Source organism: Cavia porcellus, unplaced genomic scaffold (assembly GCF_034190915.1).
Source record: "Cavia porcellus strain 051 isolate PalLab524CR breed Dunkin Hartley unplaced genomic scaffold, mCavPor4.1 scaffold_6, whole genome shotgun sequence".
NCBI lineage: Eukaryota > Metazoa > Chordata > Mammalia > Rodentia > Caviidae > Cavia > Cavia porcellus.
In genome coordinates, this window is record NW_026947489.1 from 20,386,876 (window position 1) to 20,410,216 (window position 23,341).

The 23,341-nt window shown below is 45.5% G+C and overlaps 1 protein-coding gene across 6 annotated transcripts in view; it reads right to left on the minus strand.

Annotated features, from left to right (window-relative positions):
- The window catches only part of Ntrk3 (neurotrophic receptor tyrosine kinase 3), a 382,309-nt gene that overhangs the window by 263,769 nt on the left and 95,199 nt on the right, over positions 1 to 23,341 (minus strand). For all 6 annotated transcript variants that reach the window (XM_063250018.1, XM_063250017.1, XM_003475257.5 and 3 more), the window contains 6 exons: positions 17,916 to 17,984; positions 8,803 to 8,960; positions 7,707 to 7,849; positions 7,144 to 7,285; positions 6,448 to 6,744; positions 301 to 324 (listed from right to left, as the gene is read on the minus strand). In XM_063250018.1, coding sequence (XP_063106088.1) covers positions 301 to 324; positions 6,448 to 6,744; positions 7,144 to 7,285; positions 7,707 to 7,849; positions 8,803 to 8,960; positions 17,916 to 17,984 — 833 coding nt within the window. The remainder of the gene's footprint in view (positions 1 to 300; positions 325 to 6,447; positions 6,745 to 7,143; positions 7,286 to 7,706; positions 7,850 to 8,802; positions 8,961 to 17,915; positions 17,985 to 23,341) is intronic.

Here is a 23,341-nt window from a genome sequence, read left to right on the forward strand (position 1 = left end):
GCACATGAACCCCTTTTCCTATCCTGACACTGCCCCTTCTCACTCAGGTAGGGAGACCCAAAACACAGTCACACCTGAGGAATCCCCCTAGGGGAAACTGAGGTACACCATGATTACCCCATAAAAGCCCAACTAGAACTACATTTATATTCTCCAGCTCCTTGTCACAGTTCACTCAGCTGACCCCAGCTGCCACGGGGCTGGGATAAGATGGCATAGGATGGAGGGATGATCAAAGTCAATAGTGACCAAAAGTATCAGAATAAAACAGTTTCAAACCAAAAGGTAAAGCGGACTTACCAAAGACAAAGATATCTGTGCTCTCTGCAAAAACAAAACAAAAAGGACAAAAATGTAATTAGCATGTAATAAAAAGCAAAACAGACACAATACATTACGCTGACAGTCACGGCCACTCCCATTCAGCAGGACCCCCTGTCCCCACAGCTAGAGACACACTCAAGTCCTTAGCACATCATCCTGCCGCACTGCCTCTTTCGAGAGTGGTCCTCCAAAGGGAGAAGGAAGGAGAGACAAGGCCTGTGGTTTCAAAGGAAGTGGCCACCCAAGAACTGGAAACCAACTAGTTTCATGGTGAGATGGGGAATTAAATCCTGATCCACAGTCTGACCCACAACTCTCCCTCCTTCAGGACCTAGAGTGCTGGGGATGGTAGTGTGGGTTGGGACAAGTTATGATCTCAACTATGAGAGTCCACAAATCGGTGCATACAGTTGACTCCAGAAAGTCACTGAGAAGTTCTTGGAAATTCTCTAGAGTCTTCCCATTCTCCAGATGGAAATGTGGCCAGAGAAATGGATCACCAACTTATAAAAGCTAACCCTTAGCTGAAAATGATTTATGACCTGAACTTGGCACTTTGTAACATCACTGGATCCTTACAGTCATTCTAAGAGCTTGGTAGCATCATCCCCATTTAACATCAATGAGGAAACAGCTTACAGAATTCAGTAACTAACTGAATGTCATTGATCTAAGGAGATATTAGAGCTAGACTCAAAGCCAAAACCAGGCTCTTAACTACTCTATAAAAGCTGCTCAATATGAGCATTCAATGGCCTTGTCTTGAAGGTAATCACTACCATTCTCCAACAATAGGAAAAGGATTTCTTGAAGAAATGGACAATTGCAGTGCTGGCTTGGGGAAAATACAAGATGTTCTCAGAATATCTTATGGTACTAGAAAGTAAGAAAATGATTAAAGGTTACTAGGGATCTAAAGAAAGGAAATAGGAGCTGTTATAAAGCTTCTGATCAAATGTAGCATAATTTGAGCATCAAAAAAATAAGAGTAATGGATTCTTATAGGATGAATCATGTCCTCCAAAATCCATAAAATGAAGTTGTAACCTCCAGTACCTATGAATGTACTGTATTTGGAGACTGGGTCTTCTGTTAGGTACTTAGTGTCTTGTGAGTAGTATCTTGAAAAGAAAACTGGGGTACAGACAAATACATAGGAAGACCACGGAGGATACAAGGAGAAGACACCTTCTCCACTGAAACTAGCCCTGCCAACACTTGGTCCCAAATTTCCAATCTCCTCAATTGCTACAAAATAGATTTCTGTCATTTCAGCCACCTGGTCTATGGTGCTTTATATGGCAGTCCTAGCAAATGAATCACATGAATTATTGAATGAAATCCAAGAATTCTTGCTGATGCAAACATATAAATGAGTACATAAATGGGGGAAGAAAGGAAAGTTCTTCCTTATGGTAAATTTCAAACTAATAAATTTAGAAGGAACAATGGTAATAGAAGAATCACCATTTGGCAAGTACAGCCGTTATAACTGTTTCAGACAGAAATTCTCAATGAATGTTAAAATTAGCGTATGAAAGAATCATGAGAAACAAGCTATTTACATAGTTTCAAATCATTATTCTTATTAACTGCTTAGGGGGGAGAGTCACTTTGTAAAGGAGAAACCTGCCAGACACAGTCTTGACCAAGTGACAAAGTCACCATCACTACTGGTAAGACACATAGACATCAGGCACTCCCCGACAGAACAGACTCAAAGGGCAGAGTGTCCTTCCTGTGATGGTGCCAAAATCCATAACTGGAACTTAACCATGAAAAGTAAGTCAGATAAATCTACACTGAGGAAATCTATGACAGTGAAAATTCCTCAAAAGTGCCAAGATGGCGAAAGACAAAGACTGAGGAACTGTCCCAGATTTAAGGAGACCAAGGTGACATGGCAGCTAAATACAATGTGCAGTACTGGTTCCAATCCAAGACAACAAAAAGATGTCAGTGGGACAGATGAGGATATGTGAACGAGACTGTCATGCGACGGTGGTGGTGAGCCAACGTTCACGTCCTCCTCTGCACCACTGTGCTGTGGCTCAGTGGGATGTTGACATCTGGGGAAACCAAGAAAGGATAGAAGGAAGTTCTGTGCACTATTTTGTAACCTTGTTTATGTAAACCCAAGCTATTTCAAAATGAAAGATTAAAAATTCTTCAAAATTAAAAAGAGGGGCTGGGGATGTATTCAGTAGTAGAGCATTTGCCTCAAACGCACCTGAAGGAAGAAAAAATGAGTTGGCTTCACATTAGAGTTCCTGATTCCAGGTGGATCACAGGAATCTTTCTTTCCTTTTTCTGTCTTTCACTCTTTCTTCCTGTCTCTCTTTCTTTCTATTTATTTATTTAGTGTGGTGCTAGAGATCAAATCCACTCCCTCACACAAGCACCCTACCGCAGAGCTGTACACAAGCCCTGAGAATTCACATTGCTCATAGGTCCTCTGATGATGCTAATGCTACCACTGGTCTCTTTGGAGCCATCACACTTGCTCCTGACACAAGCTTACCACACCCCTAAAAAATAAGAGCACCTCATTCACTCACTCATGTGTTCATCCATCTCTAGTTCTCTGCCATCTCCGTTTCCAGGTTCTTGGTTCAGAGCTCACAGCCACTATGACCGAACCTCTATTAAGTGTGAACCAGCAAACCTCTAACCACCTGTGGGGGCCAGGATGCTTTCTGGGAAGGATTCCTTCAGAGAAGGTCCTGTTCACTGTGAATGCACTACGATTTAGGTGCTTGCATGTTGCCTATTCTGTGTTGTTGTGGGAAAAGCAAAAGGGCTTTCCCCCAAACCCTCATTGCATCACTCCCTCTTTCGTTGCAGGTACCCAATGCCTGACATAGGGGGGAAGGAGGAGCAGGGGATGCTCCAGGCTTGGCCTCAGAGTCAGAGCCCAGACAGGAGCCAGTTCCATTTGCAAAATCCACTAATTTACATATTTGCCATAAGGCTCCCATTTATTAAAGAACAGTCTCATATCAGCCAAATGTTTTGGCCAATTCTGAGACTGCAAGCCCTGTAATCTCCAAATCAGTCTGTAGATGCTGAAACCCTTTGCCAGAGATTGGAAACGCTTACATCCAGGAAGCACGTGAACTTTGGAAGCAGGGTCATTTTGGCTGCTCTCTACCTTGGGGAAGGTCCCTGGGTGTCCATACCAGAAGAGGACAGTATCACTAGTAGATGAGCTCCTCCCCGTGGACCTGTGGCAGGCAGGGAGAAGCAGCGTACCAAGCACCTCCTAAGTATAGATTGGGATGTGTCCTGAACGGAAGGCATGTGTGTTCTACAGGCCCAGACCACAGCTCTGCAGGAACAGCCCTTCATCGTTCATCCTCACCCCAGTCTTCCAGGTAGAAGCAGAGAGATTAAATAATCTGCATGAGGCCACACAACTGACAATGGATGCAATAAGAATTTGAACTCTGGCAGAGAGGCTCCATAGCTCCTACCCTAGCCTGCCATGAGACTGTTGGTCAGAACTCACTAACTTGACCTGAAAATGGCTACCAGTTCTAGAACTGCCAATTCGTACATCTCTGCATCCTCAAAGTCCTCACAACAAACAACCATTAAGCCTTTCCTCTGTCAGCTAAGCACTTGGCATATATTATTTCATTTAATCCCCATTGCAATTTAGGCAGGAGCTGCTAGGATCATTTTCATTTCTCAGATGAGGAAATGAAGATATAGTGACATGACAGCCCTTCCCTGAACTCTGACTGTGTACTAAGCTTCATGCTAGGAGACCAGGTCACCTGTCTGTCAGGAGGACCACATGTGGGATTTGCACCTCTGCCTGATTTCAGGGTCCTTATCCTAAGCCTGGCTTTGCAGCCAATGTGAGCTCTAGCACGAAAGGTTATCCTGCATCCCTGCCTGCTCCCCCAAATAATCTACTCCTCTGAACACTTAAACACCTTGGCACTTGACATGATAAGCCCATCTCTTTCTGTCACTGCCTTTCCATCATCCATCGATTCCTTTAACACCAAAGTGCATAAAACCAGCACAGTTTCATCGAGGGTGGCCCTCACAGCGTGTGCACAGGCCTGAGAAAAGGAAAACTGCTTTCTTTTCACGCTTCTCTGTGACTCTAGCCTCCCTCTCTCCTCCTGGGGCCAGACTCCTGCCAAATGCCATGGTACAAGGTTGCAAAAAGGGACTACCAGAGTCACCTGGGGGTCTAATAAAGCACAGCTGCAAAACTCATCCTAGACTCTGACTCCTGAGAATCACAAGAGCTTCAGAATGAGAGTTTTAACCATTGCCATACTGGTGGCATGAGGATCACTTCCTGAGGACCGCTGGCCTCAGCAGCCTGAGAGTCACCATGGCAATGAGGCATCCAGAACTATGCAAAGGACTGATGCACTTCATTAGGATGCATCCGCACGACTGGAGGCTATAACTGCTTTCTCCCAGAAAGGAGGGAGAGAAAAGAAAAGTGGAGTCCATCGTCCCATCCAACTGCTCTTACTGGCCCGAGTTCTCAGAATATCCTCTGCGGAAGGAGCCCAGAGTAGAGCACCATTTCTCTTGAGCATCCCAGGGCTCCCTGCTCTCTCCCAGCCCCAGGGGCTTTCTTTTGGAAACAGAAGTACTGTTGCAAAAGACTTCACTCTTCACTCACTGGTGAGATTAGACTCTCCTCTTTACAAACAAAATTCAGGGGTACATATGTGAGGGCCTAGGTTGAATCCCTAGCACTGCAAAAAACATAAACATTTTTTAAAAAATGAATTCATTCTCTAATCAATAGGTAGGCAAGGAGAGCAAGTGGCCACATCAGGCTTTTCTGCCAACAAGTCCTTACCCAACTTTGTGGCCCGTTACAGCAAATTTTCTACACATCGGGAAGCCTTAGGACTCTTCCCCTGGCCAACAGAGATCCAAGTGTGCAAGTGTTTTGAGGCCTCTTACTGGGCACACTGAGAACAGTGTTAGAAATGACAAAGCATAGGGTCTCAAACATGAGTATGTTCTCAACAGTCCTGAGATACAGCTCCATCATTCCCTGGACCTCAGTGGCAAAAATATGCCTCTGCAAGCAGCCAGATTATATGCAGGCTGTGTAGCCACCTCCACATAGACAGATGCTGCACAGTGCTCACTTGGATACCTCCGCACAGTGTGTGTGCACATGCATGTGTGTGATATAACCCTTCATACTTCCCTTCATCCCATTAGAAGCCCTGATTTCTGGGAATTGGAGGCCAAAAAGTCACCCAGTCTCTTCCTAGTGCAAGTTGCAAAGGTCAACAAAGACACATGGCTTCATAGAAAGAACCTTACAAGCTGTAGAACTCCTTAAGAGACTACAGGTGACCACTTTCACTAAGCTCGGGTGTTATTTACTTCTCCTCCAGCTTCAGGAAGGTACTTGAAATGTCCTAGCACAAACTCAGAGGAAGATGGAGTCACCTCCCCAACTTTCTAAGTTCTTCTATTACTTCAGTGATTTGCCCTGTCACCAGAGGCTGACAGTATCGGGGACCACACCATTAGCCCACCACAGAACAAGAGAAGCAAGAGCCACCACTTTGAAGGCCAAGGCTTCCCAATGACCAGCCAGAAGAATGAAGTCCAGGTCACTTATTTGTTACATGTTGGGTTGGACTGGATGGACTCTGAAGTCCCTTACCATGGAAAATCATGGAACCATCACCATGTATCAACCTTGTGCTCCAGACTTTATATGCCTTAACTCATTTAAAAGTCACAATACTTTTAGGGAAGCAATGTAATGAATCCCATTTCACAGATGAGGACATAAAAGTGAAGAAAAAACAACTATCAAGCTGGTGATCTCCCACCAAGTAAAAGGCTGGGCCAAGACTCCACTATGTCATTGATCTCTGAAGTCTCTGCCCCCTCTCTGCTGGAATATGGTCTGCACTCATATGCATGACTGTATTTCCAGGAGTCATGGAATTTTCAGTGACATCTATTGGAAATGGAGACTTTATTCTAGTTTACATAAAATGCAGATAGTAGTTGTACATGTCCACACAGGTGTAGCTACTGCAATCACGCTGAATGTGAACCCCACTTCTCCTCTCCAGCCACCAGACCTCATCCCAAGTCCAAAAATGCCCTCACCTGGGAAAGGTTCCTTCAGGAAGTGGCCCCTGATGGTCTGGTTGGCTGTGCCCAGAGGGTTCTTGGCAATGAGCGTGTAGTTGCCGTTGTTGTAGTGTGTGGGCTTGTTGAAGAGCAGGCAGCCCTCAGCTAGCTCACCCTCCTGGTAGTACTCCACGCGGATGATCTTGGACTCCCGCAGCGGCTGCCCATTATGCAGCCAGTGCAGCGTGGGCGGCGGATTTCCCCGCACCACGAACTCGATGCAGTGCTCCAGACGCAGCTCAGGCTCTTCCAGGCTAACCACACGCGGAGGGTCTGTGGGGACAGGCCAGCTGGAGTCTGGGACACTGTGGTAGGAAGTCTAAGTCTTCCCTGTCACGCTCTGAAAAGCCCCAGGGAAGCAGAGGTCCCCCCAACATCCCAATAGAACACCAGAGGTGCCCGTCTTCAGCCAAACTTCCTGCATCCAGCTTTACTCTATGGCTCCCTCTGGAGAGATCATCTTAGAAGATGCAGTTGCAAGACCAATATAGCACCCTGTATGGGAAAGGACACCCTTTCTTGGGGCTGCTTTCCAAAAACTGATTTCTCAGTCTGGCCCTATGGGGTCATCTGTGCCCATGCTGGTAGAACAGGGTCAGTGCTCCAGCTCCAGCCCTCCCAGCCCATGTAGCAGCCTGCTACCCAGAAGCCCTCATGATGGCACACACTTACAGTAGACAGTGAGAGCAACACTGGCATTGCTCATGCCCACCACATTCTCTGCGATGCATGTCAGGGTAAAGCCATTGTCCTCACTTGTCACATTCACCAGAGTCAAGTTGATGGCATGAACATTGGTCCAGTTCAGATTTGTCTGAAAACCCCCCAAGAAAAACAATAATGAAGCCATTTCTGCAAGAGTAGCTCCCCTACCTGACCACCAAGCACCTTTAGGAATCAAGAGGAAAACAGAGAAAAAGGAGGAAACCTCTCTAAATAAAGCACAGAGACCAAATGTTGAGCTCTTGAGAGTTAACAGTTTGGGTAATCCTCACAGCAACACTATGAGGGGAATAGCAACATTATACCCATTTTACAGATGGGGAAACAAGGGTAGTGAGGCTGAGTAGCATACACAAAGTTACAATGACTTGAAAATATTGGAGCTGTGTAGAATCCAACTCTATGTGCTTCTTCCCATTAGAAAAAGATCACAAATGTTCCCTCCTGCTTTTATGACTCAGAGGTGATCACTCCTCAGCCTCCTGAAGGGGACCTGATCCCAAGATGCCTACCTGGTGGGTGTTGATGGACTGCAGCCCAGTGACTATCCAATCCACATCAGGCAGGGGTGACCCAGACCCATTGCAAGTGATGACCGCATTGTCGCCTTCTCGTACGGTCAGGTTGACATGGCTCACACTGATCTCCGGAAGGTCTGGGAGAAGCGGGGGAGACAAGAGGAATGAAAAGACAGACAGTAGCTCCCCAAAAAAAGCTGTGTTGTGGGCTGATGGTGGCTCTCCATTTGTTTTGTTTATTTATTTATTTATTCTTTCATTCATTCATTGTAATACTGGGGACTGAACTTCACACTAAGGCACATCCCAGCCTTTTCACTTTTTATTTTAAAACCTAGGGTGCCACTAAATTGTCCAGGATGGGCTCAAAATTGCAATCCTCCTGCTTCAGCCTTCCAAGTAGCTGGTGTTATGGATGTGGCCCACCACACCTAGCTTAATGATAGCAATTCTTGCCTTGCACACTAGCAATGTCAACACAAGTTGCTTGAGCTCTTCAAAGTCCTGCAAGTGCCAGACACATCCTTCCAAGTAGATGTGAGACCTCAGAATGGGATCCCACACTTGGATGCTCCTTCAGGGCAAAAGGTGAGTAGGGCACTTATCCAGGAATGCACACCTAGCATCAAAGCCTAGAGGCTCCATCCCATTTTGGTTCTCGCAAGTCAGCATGCTTGAGGTTTCCACAAGTCTCTTGGTAAGAATTTGGATTTCCAGAATCCATTCTACATCTTTGATTGCAAAGGTCTGTGGCTGAAGCCAAAATTTTACTTTTCTAAAAATGCCTTAGAAGTCTGTGATTCAGTAGAACAGAATCCACTTCCTGAGACACTCCCCCAGGTGTGGGCAACAGGTGATTCACAGCAGCAAGAGAAGCTGACCCACTAAGAAGGAGGTATGGGACTCCTCCCTGTGCTCCTGAAACTGGCCTTGCTGAGGCAGGCTCGGAGACAGCAGTGCTCAAGGAGCATAAGGTGTGTCAGATCTGCACCCCACAACCGCAGAGGTCAAGGCTGGGCAGTTGAGGGGGATGCAGTTCCGTCTCTGTGAGGGTTACCTCCCTGAGCCAGAGGGTGGGCAGGCCACTCACCACACTGACTGATGTTCATGCGAAAGAGGGGGAGCTGGGAGCCATCCGCATTGATGCAGTAGAGGCTCTGGCTGTTTAGCCTGGCCTCCCCCTGCTCCTGCCACAGCTGCATCCAGCGGATATCACAGCTGCAGTTGAAGAAGTTCTGCTCCAGTCTCCTGTGGGCAAGAAGAGAGGGGGAGGAACCCCTGAACCGAAGATGGCCCAGCTCCCTCCCAGCACTGTGAGATCCATGGACCCCCACTTCTCCACAGGGATGAAGGAAAGAGAGGTTGAGAAAGGTCATGAAGAAGGCAAAAATTAGATAACAGTGAACTTGGTTACTTTTAATATGATGAGTAAACTCATTTTTAAAACATAAACCCATCTCACTTAATGGCACAGAGGACAGATTGGAAAGCTCCTGCTCACCAAACCTTTGGGCAGCTTCCCATTTTGTCACAAGTCAAAGCTAAAGTCCTACATAACCTGCACCATCTTCACAGCCCTCTGACCTTACCTCCTTCACTCTGTTGGCCCTCTTTAGCCGTCTTCCTGCCTCTGAACTTACAAACACGATTGTAAATTCATGCTTGCCTGAAGATCTTTGTACTAAGGGTCCCTTTGGATTTCCAAGCTCTCACCCAATGTACCTGCAAGGCCCACTCCTCTCCTTTCACTGTGGAATCACAGGGCCTCCTCTGAGCACCCTCTATACAAAAGCCACTATCTACTCTTGTCCTGGCAAGGCCCAGCCCTCATTCTGCTATATTCTTCTTTCTAGACTTGTCATCCCTCAGCGTTCCTTTAAATATTCAGTTTGTTCATTTGACTCCCGAAATAAAAAGTCAGCTGTGCTAAAGTCATAGTCATACCCTACTTTCTTCATTGCTGTATTCCCAGTCCTGAAACTGAGCCTGGCTCCTAAATTCTTATTGAATGAAAGAAAGAAAACAAGTGAAAGTGAGAGAGGGAGTCTCTCCATCGGGAAGCAGGTGGCAGACTATTTCCAAGACATATTCAAATCCATTTGGGGACCACCCTTGTTCCTTTGGGATTTCAGTGGGTCCTCAGTAAGCACCTGTTCTCTATCTGCCAATGCTCTGAGGGCTGTTAATCTAAAGACAAATAAGACACCCCATGTCCTCCAGGAGCCTTCAGCCTGGTGAAGATCAATGTCTGAAGAGGGGAGAATTAAGTTCAAAGCCCTTCTTCTCCATGGATTTTCCTTATGACTTAAAGTCACGTCCCTTCTTGATGAGGTTATTAGGAAAACAGTGAACAGCATTAATCAATCCAAAAACTCTTAAGGTAAAAAGTATCTAGTAAATCTGAATGCCTGGATCATTAAGGGAAACATGATTCTCTCCCTGGACTGTTAAGGGTATCGATTGGTTGGTACCAAAAGGGAGAACACTTGGGTCACTGCACTAAGACCCTGGATATTTTTGACAACTGGCAAATTCCAAAAATAGTTAAGCATGCATTAGCACTAATCAGCTTTCAGGAAAATGTGAGGGGCCTGAGAAGAGGAATCAGTGTGTTTTAGGCCCAAGGACATCTTAGGTAGAATGATATTATATAATATCATCCTCTTAGCCTAAAAGTTCCCAAAACTTCTCTATGTGTTAGCCCTTTAAGAAAAAAGGAGAGATGGGAACTGGTCTTTACTGAGCATCTGCTTCCCAAGACAGTCCCAGGAGCCATGTATTCCCCATGCGGATGAGAGAATCACATTCAAGGCCCCTTGGCTGCTGTGTATCAAAATCGTTTCAAACCCCGGTCTCTTGGACTCCAGCACCCACACACTGTCCATCTGTCTGTCCTACCAAAAGTGTCGCAAGTACAACAGAAATGCAAATAGGACTGAGACTGGACCCTGGATTTTGGAGGTTCACATAGGCAGAGACTGGAGGGAAGAGATGGAGAGAAGTGGCAAAAGCTGAGTGTGAGACAGAGAAGCAAGGTTTAGCTTCAACAGAGAGTCTGTGCCATGGGGAGCCAGGAAACAAAGCTGGAGGGTGGATGCTAGCCACAAGGCCCAGGACTTTCACTGCCACTTCAGGACGTCTGCAATTCATCGAGGAGGCAGTGGGAAGCTGTCGACGTCCTTTGAATAAGCTGGAGACTGATATGAATATAGTAGCTGTGCAAAGAAAAGCAAACCAACAGTAGTGTACAGGACAAACCGCCTAGAAGGAGAACTAGAGATAAGGAAACCAGGTAGGCTGCCTCATCAGCGCAAGGCCACCGTGTATAATTGTGCAGTTCATACATTGTTTTTTCCAAAGAATTCAGCCAAAGCAATAAATAGCAAATGAAATCCAGATCCAGTGTCCTGGCACTAGATATCCACCACCCAGAGGGGCATCTTCTCTAACTCACACATAGGTTTTATATAGACTGGTAGAGTCTAGGCCACTATTCTCAAAATTTTGAGATATAAATCCTTCGTCTTTATAATTTCTGAAGAACTCAAAAAGCTCTTTTTATGATTTATATTTTTCAGTATTTACCATATTAGAAATTAGAACTGAGAAAAATGTGAAATACTAACATACACTAGCAGAAATTCTGCAAGTCACCAGGACCATAAGGTCATCACAAGCCATGTGTCTCTAGAAAACTCCACAGTACCCTCTGAGTGTAAAAGAGGCAAATAATGTCTGAGTGTTGTCACAAAAACAGATTGTCCTGTACGTTGTCCCTGGAAGGGTTTTTGAGCACCCCCAAGTGACCCTGGACCACTGAGAACTGCTGCCCACTAAACAAGGCCCTAGAGAAGGGCGGTGAGAATTAGAGAAAGGGAAGAGGAAGAGCCGAGAAATATCACAGGGGAGCACGAGGTATGTTCGGCATTTTATTGGGGCCAAAACAAAAAGAAACACTAGACAATGGAAAAGAAGACAAAGAAACGTGGAAGATGAGTTCCTAAACTCACAGGACAGGAAAGCAATGGCCGAGAGAATCGCCTTTGAGCGAAAGAGCAGGAAAGAGTCAGAGAAGAGCAGGAGGTGAAACCTACAGGGAAGGTGAATGGAGCAGTGTGGGAGGGAGAGGAGGACAGGGAAAGATGAGCCACAAAGCCATGGAGGTGTTTGATTCCAGGTTAAGCAAGAAATCTGTATGGCTGAGAACTGGGACAGGAAGAAGAAAGTCACAGGGAAATAACAGGATAACTATACCTGGACTACCTTGCCATTGTGCCAAATGTCTTACATGTGTTGCTTCATTGAGGCCTCACAAGGAGGAAACACAAGAGGGAAGGGGACCTCTGAAGGCTTCCTTAAGAAAGCAGAAAGTCAAGTTCACCGCTCAGCATGTGGGAATGGAAGGCCTGTGGGGGTGGAGTGCTTGGATCTTGCTGTAGCAACTGTGAGAACAGGGCTGGAAGCCTTGCTGGACGGCACTGAGGGTCCAGATGCTTGAATATGTGCAAACTGAACCAGGTCAGCCTGTTTTTTCCCAACTGCTCACTTGACAAGATGTGGCCATTCATTATTAAGCAGGTGTAAAAATACAAATTATCCACCTGGGTTGAAAAGACTAGACAAGTGAGGGGTTTGGCAGCAGGGCTGCACAATTCATGGCAATCCTGCCTCGTGCTGGAGCCTCAGGGCTGAGCACTGAGTGTATCCCAGCGTGTCAGCAGGTCTTCAAAGGCAGACATCACCTTTGTCCTGAGGCTAGCAGGAGAATTAGGTGAGATGCTTAACATGTGCCAAAGATGCTGCCAGGCACGTTTCCTTCTGTCCTTTTCCTCCAGAGCTCAGTCCAGCAAAGGCATGCACCTTGAGATCTGGTCATTTGCTGCAACCCAGAATGTCCTGGAAATTGCAGAAGTATCTTGAAGACTTTTCAACTCTTCTGCACTGTCTCCTTGCAGAATAAATCACATGCCTTGCAGAATGCATTTGTGAGCCTTAAAACAGTAGCATCCTGGTCATTCCACTCAGTCAGTCCACAGTCATCTTTATATCCAGACAAGAGAGGGTCTGCACAATGAGGTGGGCAAGAAGGAGACACAGACAACTCCCAGGTCTAAATGATGCTATCTATTCTGGAGCCCTTCTCCATTAAATCAGGGCCCAGGCAGAGGAGCCTTCAGTCAAGGGCTGCAGGACTGTCTTGCAAGACCTAAATCCTGGCTCTCTGTGCTCCTTTAATAATGCAGGAAGCCCCATAAATAATACAGCAGCAACTGATTCAGGACAAAGCTAACCAACACCAAGCCCTTGCCCCAAACTGGCCCAGGGCCTAATCGCAGGACCCTGGGGCTTCCCGCAGATTAACTCAGCCCCAGCCTGCAGGGCCTGGGCATGCAAACACTTTGCAGTACAGCCAAGCCATGGTTGGGTGTTTAGAAAACATTGATTTCCCTGCAGTCAGCGCTTGGACGGTTTTCTCCTCCCATTCACAGCATCGGCACTGCCAGTGGCAACCCTGAGGCCCAGGGGTAGAAAGTGGAAAGAGGACCCAAATCAACAAAGCCAGTACTGCTGTCACAGAGTAAAGGACACAACCCAGGCCTCCTGGGGACAGTAATCAGGTGTAGAAAAAGTAGATATACTAAAGATCTGAGTTGAGTCAACTGTGTCATCAAGAGCAAATATAATAGGTGAAATTGTGTCTTCCAAAAAGATACATATCTGAGTCCTCACCCCAGTTCATGTGAATGTGACCTTCTTTGGAAAGAATCAAGGTAAAGATCAAAGGATGTGGTCATTCTGGATTCTGAGTGACCCCTAAGCTCAATGACTTGGGTCCTCATAAGAGAACAGAGAAAAGGATGAAAGACAGGGATGTAAGACTGAGACAGAGACAACAGGGAAACTTTCCCAAACCAAAGAATATCATACACCAGAAGCTGGGAAAGGTGAGGAACAATTCTTCAAAGGAAGACATCCATGCTGACACCCTATTTTAGATTTTTGGTTCCAGAACAGGGAAAGATTTTCTGTTGTGTTTAGACACCAAATTTTGTGATACTTTGTTAAGGGAGCCCCAGGAAACTACAAGTAACTTAATTCTCCAAAGTTCCATAAAATGGGGATGATTGTGTTTAACATTCCATCTCCACAAAGCGACTGAGAGAATTAGCTATAATATACGTTAACATGCTTTATGAGTTAAAAGAAGGCCTTAAAAAGGCCAGAAATTATTATTGTTATTATTATTATTATTATTATTATACTAATATTGCTATTAATATGATTGTTTAGTGATTTCTCTAAGAGCTTTCAAAGTGGTCACGGCCAAGACTCAGACAAGCAAAGTGCCAGGGTCAGTCTGAACCCATCTGAGATGGAGTTAATATTTTCCCAAGTTGATTAAATCTGTGAATTATATCAGAGGTAATTATCACTTTGCTTTAAGAAAATGAAATATTCCAATCTATTTTAATCATGTCTATTCTGTGCATGCATGATATTAACAGAACACTGTTTGAGACACATTGATGGTCCTTAGGGTATTTCCAGAGGGTTTCTAAACTATGGGATACGATCCTCTGGTGCCTCTGACATTGAAAAATGGCATCGTCGGATGCGAAATCCAAGCTTCCTTTCTTCCTGATTTGTTCTTTATCTCTCCAACTCTAGCTCTGATTTTTAGACAGAGAGTTGCAGTCTTCTTGTCAAGGTAAATTGAAAATCTTCCCATGAGCAGAAATTTATGAGCTTATTACACAATTTCAAGCCAAATTCCTTCAAATGTGTGCCATGGAAATATTGCTAGCTACTCCAGAGCAAGTCTTGAACAACATTCCACTCAGTGAGAGGAATACTACCTGGACTGATGGGAGGCTGTGAACAAGTATCTGCCAAGATACCCCTTCTCTCACAAAAGTAGTTGACAGAAAGGAAAGAATGGCTCCTGACATATGGCAAGGCACTAAGATAGCTAACTTATTATTTTTAATCCTGTGATCTCATTAAGGAGAGCTGACACCTTGAAAGTGGCTTCTTGAAGGAAAGGCAGAGTATTGTAGGATGCATTACTAGGTTGAAAGAGCATGGTCATTGGAAACAGTAGACTTGAGTGATGATAATGCCAAACATCACAATGCTAATCCCCAGATTTACCATTTACCAGTCATGTGATTATGGTTAATTGTTTAACTTAGCCATGACTAAAATACTTCATTTGTAAAACTGGTTAGAATGTTTCCCTGTGATACTGTTCCAAGGATGAGATAGGTCCTTGTACACATTAGGTACTCAAAATGTACCTCTTCTTTTCCCATCCTACTGGAAGTGTAGTGGACACTGAGCCCTTCTAATGGGGAGTCTCATCAGCATTAATTCTAATATCGAGGATGTATTGCCTAGTAGGCAGAGGTGGTTAGAAGGTATGGCAGAGATCCTCAATGACAGAAGGAAATATACTAAGAAAGTAATAAATGCTCTCTTTGTCTTTCTGTCCTTGGAGATGTTCACTAGAAATCTCATACTCTGGCTTGTGAATTTTCTGGCTGCCACTGCACGCTGAACCCTTTCCCCTCCAAGGTCCAAATTCTTTCTTCCTTGAAAATACCCAACCCATCCCCACATACCCCAGCCAACAGGCTCCATCGGGTAGACCCTGTCAATGTAGATGGTTCAGGGCAGATGGTGCCATGTGGACTAATCAAGAGTCAGAGGAGAAAATACTATCCCCTCTTCCATTTGCCAGGAACTGGGATTGTTTGGGTTTTAATCATAGCCACAGCTAAAAGCCAATGCACAGCCCCTCCAGCCAGAAGATAAATTTTCCACTCTCAGCACTCAATCCTTCCTTCATAAAAAAGACTCCTACAGGGCAACTGCTCCTTGTGGGGGGGAGTGGCTTCCTTACTCTCCAATATAATTTCTTATTTAACAGTATGACAGAAATAAAATACTCGGCAGACTCGATGGCACTCGGGCACTGACTCACACTGGCAGGAATGTCCTCATTCTTCCATAAGTTACCTCTAGCTCACCAGAGTATTGATCCAAGGAAAAGTTGAATACAGAATCCCCATGATCCTCTGGGAGAAATCTGACATTTTCTTTAAATATACATCCATGGAACAACTGTTTCTAAATCTCTACAAAACAGGTCACAAGGGCAGCACACCATTGATTTCACATCCAACGATTTCTTAGAAATAACACTGAACATTTTCTCAATAATTCAGCTAACAGCAGACCCCAGATAGCCCCTGAAAGGACACCATCCCTGGACTCCCTAGATGAAGGGGCAGAATCCCAGGAGAAAGAGATATAATATTGCCAAGAAAGAGAGGTCTCCAGGGCTGCCAACTGGTTCCACAATAATTTAGGACAAAACCAGCTATGCATTTTTGGAACATTATTGTAGAATAGATCCTTGCATTAGAGAAATATTAAAAACACTTGGGAGACAGTTGAACATAGTGTTCAAAGTTTTCAATCTATGAACTGCCATTTTATGACTGTCCTTAAAGATACTTAACCTTGCTAAACATTTTGGTGTCCTTGAAGGTGAATTGACAGTAATAATTCCTACCTTACAGAATTGTCATAAGACTTAAATTAAATCACATGCATAATTTAATAGATTACCTGGAACACTGCCTGGCACAGAGGAAGAGCTCAGAAATCAGTGTGAGTAATAATCACGGTGCTCACACTAATTTACCTCTAAGATCATTTCCATCTACAAAGATGTGGATGGATGCAACACAGAAAGTATAACAGTCTGACACTTAATGTCTATAACGTAATCTATTTGGGGAGTTTTGTAAACAAACATGTATGTTGACCTTTTTTCCAGCTTAGGTAGAAGTTATTATTGGTGTCCACCTGGATCTCAGCCATAAGTGACTAAAAACTTTAATGGCAATGCCTGTGGTACCCATACCAGAATAGTAGCCTGGTAGGAGGGGTATAATCAAGCCAAAGAACGGAAATCAACCCACAGCAGTATTGTCCTAAAATCCCAACACTTTAAAAGAGACATGCTCTGTCCATCTTATCCCTAAGGTGGTCTTCTGATGCATACTATGGGCACTTAGACCCTTGAGGATAAAGACAGTATACAAAGTTGTCATGGGATAAAAACCTATAGGGACACTGGATATAAATACTCTCCTTCCTACCAGCTGGTCCAAACAAAAAGATCATGGCTACAGTCTTTCTAGGTGAAGGAAGAACTCTTTGAAAGGCCGATAGCCTAGGAAGAGGTCCAAGGTCATTGCTTCTTGGTAAAGACAACAATAAAGCAATCTGCATTCAGTGAATCTGGATCTGAGTCACCAAGTAAAAAAGAACACATGTGCGGCATCTCTGAAACCCTGAGTCCCTCACTTCATCCATGCCTCAATTCCTTTTCAATTTATTCCTTGATTTATTTCCTCAACATAATACGCTGTCCTTCATGCACAGAAATGACCAGATGACTCATACATCAACATGAGTTATTTTTTTCCAGCAGTGGTCACGAATTCTCATTCATCTAGACGTTTGTTTGCACAAAACGGCTGGCCAGGGTAAGGGTGCATTCATCAGCCTTGGAATACAGCAAGGCTAAGCAGTTCCCATGCAGATTAAATCAATGTATCTCCCCTCCCACCAGCTCCCAGGATGCCCACACTCAAGCAGAAATGGCTCACAGGAGGTTGTGAGTGGTGAAAAAGACACAATCTGAAGCCATAAGGCGTGGACTCAAGTCCTGATTCCTCAAGTCCTTAACAATGCAATCGTGGTTGAGTTTTGAATGCCTTTCTGGGCCTCAGCGTTCTCATCCATGAAATGCAAAGTATCTCCCATTACTCTGACGGTGATAAATCTAATGAAAGCATACCTCTTAATCTACAGTTATATAACATAATAGCATTTATTTTAAACTGATACATACTCTTTATTATAAATATTAATACTATTGCTTCTAATTACCTGCAAATCACAAAATGAAGCCCCGATAAGAGATGAAATTCTGTCTTTGACATACAGTGTTCACAGAAAGAGCATCAGTGGATGACTCTCACTGGACATGGTACACTTGAGCTCATCCAAAACAAGCAGCCCCTCAGTGCACACTCAGCCTTCAGGTAGCACCAGGGTTCAAAATTTCTCCCCACCCAGCCCTTACCACCACTTCACCACCTGCACAGTCATCAAATCCACACTTACAATTCCCGAAGACTCAGCGTCTGGAAGAGCTGCCATGAGAGCGTGGTGAGTCGGTTACTCGATAAGTTTCTGCAAGATTGACAAAGAAAGAGGAGTTAAAGACAGGTCAGCCAACCGCAGTGCTCTCCCTCAAGAGCTTGGTCATTTTACTTGGAGCCTGGCTTTGTCTTTCTTCTTTTTCTTTTTCTTCACTTTATTCTGCCAACTGTGCAACTTCAGATAGTTGAGGCTACAGATCAGGCTTGGAGAGGAGTCTAAAGGCTTTGCAGGGCAGTCTTAAAAGTCAAGGAAGCAATAAAGTCCTCCTGGTGATTCTCCCATGATCTCTCCTCAGGACTAAAGTCCAGGGAGCCTTCTGAAGCCATCCTTCTCTAGAAGGACAGAGACTTCTGAGCGTACCTTAAAATCCACACATGCTTAATATTGCACTGGGAAGAACTGGAGGCCACCCAGCTTCTTCTAGCCATCCCTGCCCAGCAAACATGCCCATCCGTGAGATGGAGACGTCAACCTTTAATTCACACATCTGTTCTCCTCCTAACAGCTACTTAATTGTTCTCATTGGGATGTACAGGGGAAAGGAACAGCCATTAGTTTCCAAATAAAAGAAGAAACACACTATAGTTATTACTTTGCCAGCCTCAACTAACAACTTTTGATGGAATAACAGCCCTTAAAAGCAGCAGACACTGGCAGAAGTGGCACCCCAGGAGCAATGTTCTCATCTGCTGATGGAATGGGTGGCAAGCAGGCTGATACCATTTAGGTAAACGTCTGTCCACACACATGAGCATGCATGTGCTTGTGTCTATTTAACAGGGAGGTAATAAATGCAAACACAGACTCTTGTTTATGCTCATGCATATGCTTACACATGCACCTATATTTAGATGGCTTCTATAGAAGATATGAATTGAGACTGAAATGTAGGCTGCACTAAGGAGTGAGAGGGTGGACCATGGAGGGGGAGGACAAGGTCCCTATGGAGCCTTATATTCAGGTTACAAGTGAATAAGCAGAAAGAAGAGCATACACAGACATAGTAACTGATGGGGGAGCGAGAGGAGGTGACTTCAGAGAGGTTCTGAGAAAAGTGCCTTCTAAAAGGCAACGTGAGACCCAGGACAGACTGGAGAAGTTGAGTGCCAGGAAGAAGTATGGGCAGTGAAAGTAGCAAGTGCAAAGGCCCGGGAGGAATCTGAACCAAAAAGGAGATCAAGTAGGAAGGGAGTCAGGGCAGTGCTTTGGGATAAGTGGGAGAGGGATTTGTGTCGCATCCATGGATTTGTACTGCTGCAAGAAGAGTGGATTTTATTTTGAAGAGTGATGGGAAGGCACTGGGTGATTTTTGATGGGAGGGTGACACAATCTAATGACTGCTTTTAACTGGGAGAATGGTGTCAGAAGTTGGCAGCCCAATAAAGTGACTGCTACAGTGTTCCAAAGGAAGGGTGGGGGGGGGGGTAAACAACTAAGTGGATCGATTCAAGGTAAGTGTTGGAAATGAGGCCCACAGAACTGGACAAGATCTTGGAGAAGCTGAGAAAACCAAGAGACCAGGTAAGTGGTCAAGCCACCTAATGAGATAAGAAAGATTCCTGAAAGATCACACTGAGGCTATAAAGGAAGCCCGCTGAATAGACAGAATTGAAGTTCACCTAGGAAGAGTATATACTTAGCGCATAACAAGAATAGATAAAGAGCAACCTGTGAATCAGAGTGGATTAGCTAAATTCTGGCTAGCCTGTGATGGTTCCATACACTCATTCACCTCTTCTTTGCAGAGCCGAGCACCCCGGTGTGACAGCATGCGCTCACTAAAACTATAAACCTAAGTAACCCATAATGCTCTGCCTCCCAGAACCTGTAGTGACCACATGTTCTATCCCTGCAAGCTTCACTGTCCCCAGTGATCGGATGGAAGGGTCGCAGCAGCACTGTACTGATGACAAATAAAAGATATCACTAGCCAAACTCTACAGTGACCTTTCTCCTACTTTGAGGGGTGGCACAGAGGGCCAGCACATGTCTGCCTGTCACCTCTCCTCCCTAGCTACTGGACTACCAGCCTAGAATTTGGATTGAGGACAACAGATTTCAGTACCACTCTCTAAATCTTTGTTGTCATCAGCCTTTATGACATGTTAATCAATCTGAGATTTAAAGCATCCAGATAGCAAGTGTTTTCTCTGTTATTTCTGATTTGCTGTTTATGTATACCCACATCCTCAGACAAGCCCCATATTTCCATAGCCACAAAGGAATCCTCAGAACTTGGGAAAGAAAGTGACCTCTGCCTTGGGCTTCCTTGAGCAAAATCCCTAGTCTGAATCTGAATAGCAGCAACCTGCAGAGTTTCCACCACCCAAAGCCCCAGGTGTAAAGGGTGCTGGGGCACAGCCCCTGGTAAGCAATGGGAGGGCTCTGACAGGAGCTGTCCAGAAAACCCAGAGCAGGGAGGAGCAGCAGGAAGCCCCAAGCAGAGACAAGGCTGCCAGCCGTGTCCTCTCCCAAAGGTCATACTTTGCTACATTAGGCAGAAATGTCAAGAGAAAATTTGATTCTGAAAGAAAAAAAAAATAACAAGCATTCTGGGCAAATAAAGAATAAGAAATAGCATCATCTCCTCCTTATTACAAGTTAAAGGAGAGTGGGGACAGGATACCCAGTAAAAGGGAGGTATTTCCAGGGGGTGGCTTCATCTGCTGCCTGTCTCCCCCTTCCTCCTCTCACCAAACCCCACATGAAGGAGCTCTTGGAGTCCAAGTGGAGTGGTCAGTACACACACACTTGGCCCTCTGTACACACACACACACACACACACACACATACAGGGACATTGCTGCACATGTTCAGAGAGGAGCCCACTGGGTGCAACCTGTGCAGCTGTATACAATACCCTGTCAGAGACACACAACAGAAGCACACAGCCTTAGGAACACACCCAGGAAAAACAAGAACTAAGGCAAATATGCACCCCACAGAATCAGCAGGCTCATCCCTGGCCATCCGGCCTTCTTGGACATTTATGTGTTTTCAGGATGCAGGATAAATGCAGAAGCTGAGTCACAGGGCTTTGCAGACCCATTTGGAATTCACTGGCCCAATTTTCCTTCCAGTTGGTGCCTCACCTGCCTTCAGCTGTCAGCAGTTATTGATGAGCTGGTTGTTCTGCTCATCAGACAAGCATTTAATTAAGAGCCATCTTGCCTCTGTGCCCCATGGCAGTCTCCAGACCACTATCTCCCATCTCTTGCTTTTGCTGGGGTCACTGGCCAGTGTCCAGGCCACCTGACTATTGAATTAATTTGGTGAGCAAGATTTTATGAGATGATACATCAAACTCTCTCCCCAAATCAAGTTCCATGATGTCGCCCCCTCTATCTCTCATCTGAGACTCCCAAACAAAGCCATTAATTTTGTCCTGCACAAATGGCTCTCTCATAGCCAGACTCAGGGGTCCAGAGGTAATAAACGATGACGATGTGGCTACAGGGTCTTCTGGGAAGAAGGAGTCAGACACGCATATGGCCAAACTCAAGGCCTCAAGGAGTGATGAGGCTGAGACAGCCCAGCCTGTATTACCTTGCTGTGAAAAAGACCTTCGGCAACTTCCTTCGGACTGGGAGAAAGAAAGCTCTGCAGAGAGAGAGCCCCATGGCCTTCCTGAAGGAGACACTGGACTGCAGCAGGAGCACAGAGCACTAAGATTGGGAAGAGGTCGCCTTTCACCCCAGGAGCCCTACTGCCCTGCAGTAGGCCAGTGAGATGCATGCTGTTGCCAAGAGAAACCAATCAGATGAGCTCTTCTCTTGTCTAAACATATTATACTGTTGGGGAGGGTGAGAGTTGAGAAGGGGATGTTAAACCCCATCTGCACAGTGACCCTTAAGTATGAAGGCTTTGTGCAGTTACTTGGTGAGGAGTGGATCCAAATGTGGAAGCACCTCTTCTACTGGCAGGAGCAGGCCCTGTGGGCAGGAAGGTCTGAGGGTCCTAGTGTGTAAGAGGCTGTTGTGGGCAGGTGCCCAGCATGCCTGTCTAGTAGACCAGGCTGATCTACCCATCCATCTGCTATTCAGCCAGCGCCTCCCTGTTTATATCAGCACGACTCACCCTTCTAGCTGTCTCCACCCTGCTCCTGGATGCTCCACCACCTCCGCCTCTTCTGGGACCCTTTGCCTGGGTTTTGTCTTGTGTGGTCATAGGCTACATTTTTGTGTCCTCCTCCAAAACTGATACATTGAAATCCTAACCTCTGATAGCTTAGAAATTTACTGTGCTTGGAGAGAGGGCCTTTAAAGAGGTGATTAAGATTAAATGATGTCATTAGAGTGAGGCCGTAATCCTGTAATCCAATCTGACTAGTGTCCTTTTTAGAAGTGGAGGTTTAGGCACAGAGGAAAGACAAGGGAGATGCAGGAAGAAAGCCATGCACAGGCCAAGGAAAGAAACCTGAAAAGAACCAAACCTGCTGAAACCTTAATCTTGAACCTCTAACCTCCCGAACTGTGAAGAAATGAATATAAACTGTTGGAGCCACTGGATCTGTGGCGATTATGGTACTCCCATCAAGGGATATACCATTACTGGCCCCTCCTTTCCTCCAAGCCCCAGTAGCCAAGTAGGCTTCTCCACCATGACCCCTGAAAGACCGTATGCCACGCTTCCTGTAGCCCCTCTCACTCTGTCCATGCATGGCGGCTCTGAAAACAAGGCTTCCACTCAAGTTCCACTTGCCAAGATTCAACATGAACCTGTCTGCTCCTGGGCATTCTCCAGTTCCCTCCTGCAAATTATTATTGAAGGAGAAAGCAGACAACCAGGAATGTTCTCAGCCTCACCCAAAGATGAAGCCCCCATGCCAGCTCCTCCTGAAGGATTGTCTCTGCAGCTGCCAAAGGTCCCTGCTCCTCCTCTTCCTGTGAGCATCAACTGTGTGCCCTGAACATCCAGCACTGCTAGCTGGAAACCTTATACCCCTCCCCCTGGGCTCGCAGGATGGCTAGAGCCATTGCAATCAAAACTCCACAGAGGCAGCATTTTGTAAAGTACGCCTCCCTTCCTTGTGATTTAACACCTCAGCTATCAGTCTACACGCTTTTTTCCCCTCTATAGAAAAGATACCTTCTTGGTCTTTGTCTTGTTGGAAATAAGCCCCCAAACTCAAATTGTAAGTGCCAGAAAAAATGGACTCAGATGCAGGACAAGAAGTTTTGCCAAGTGCGTGTCCAGGAGGGCACACGCACTCTCCGGCAGTGAGGTAGTAGCTGCATAGGACATGGAGGGTGCCCCTTTTGTTATGACTGCAGGAGCAGCAGCTGACCTTTCCCCCCTTTGTCAAGTTGGAGGTTCACAATCCATTCCAATTGGCTAGCTTAAATGGTGCAAAGCTGGAGAATTTGAAGGGTTGCTGAGGGGAAAAA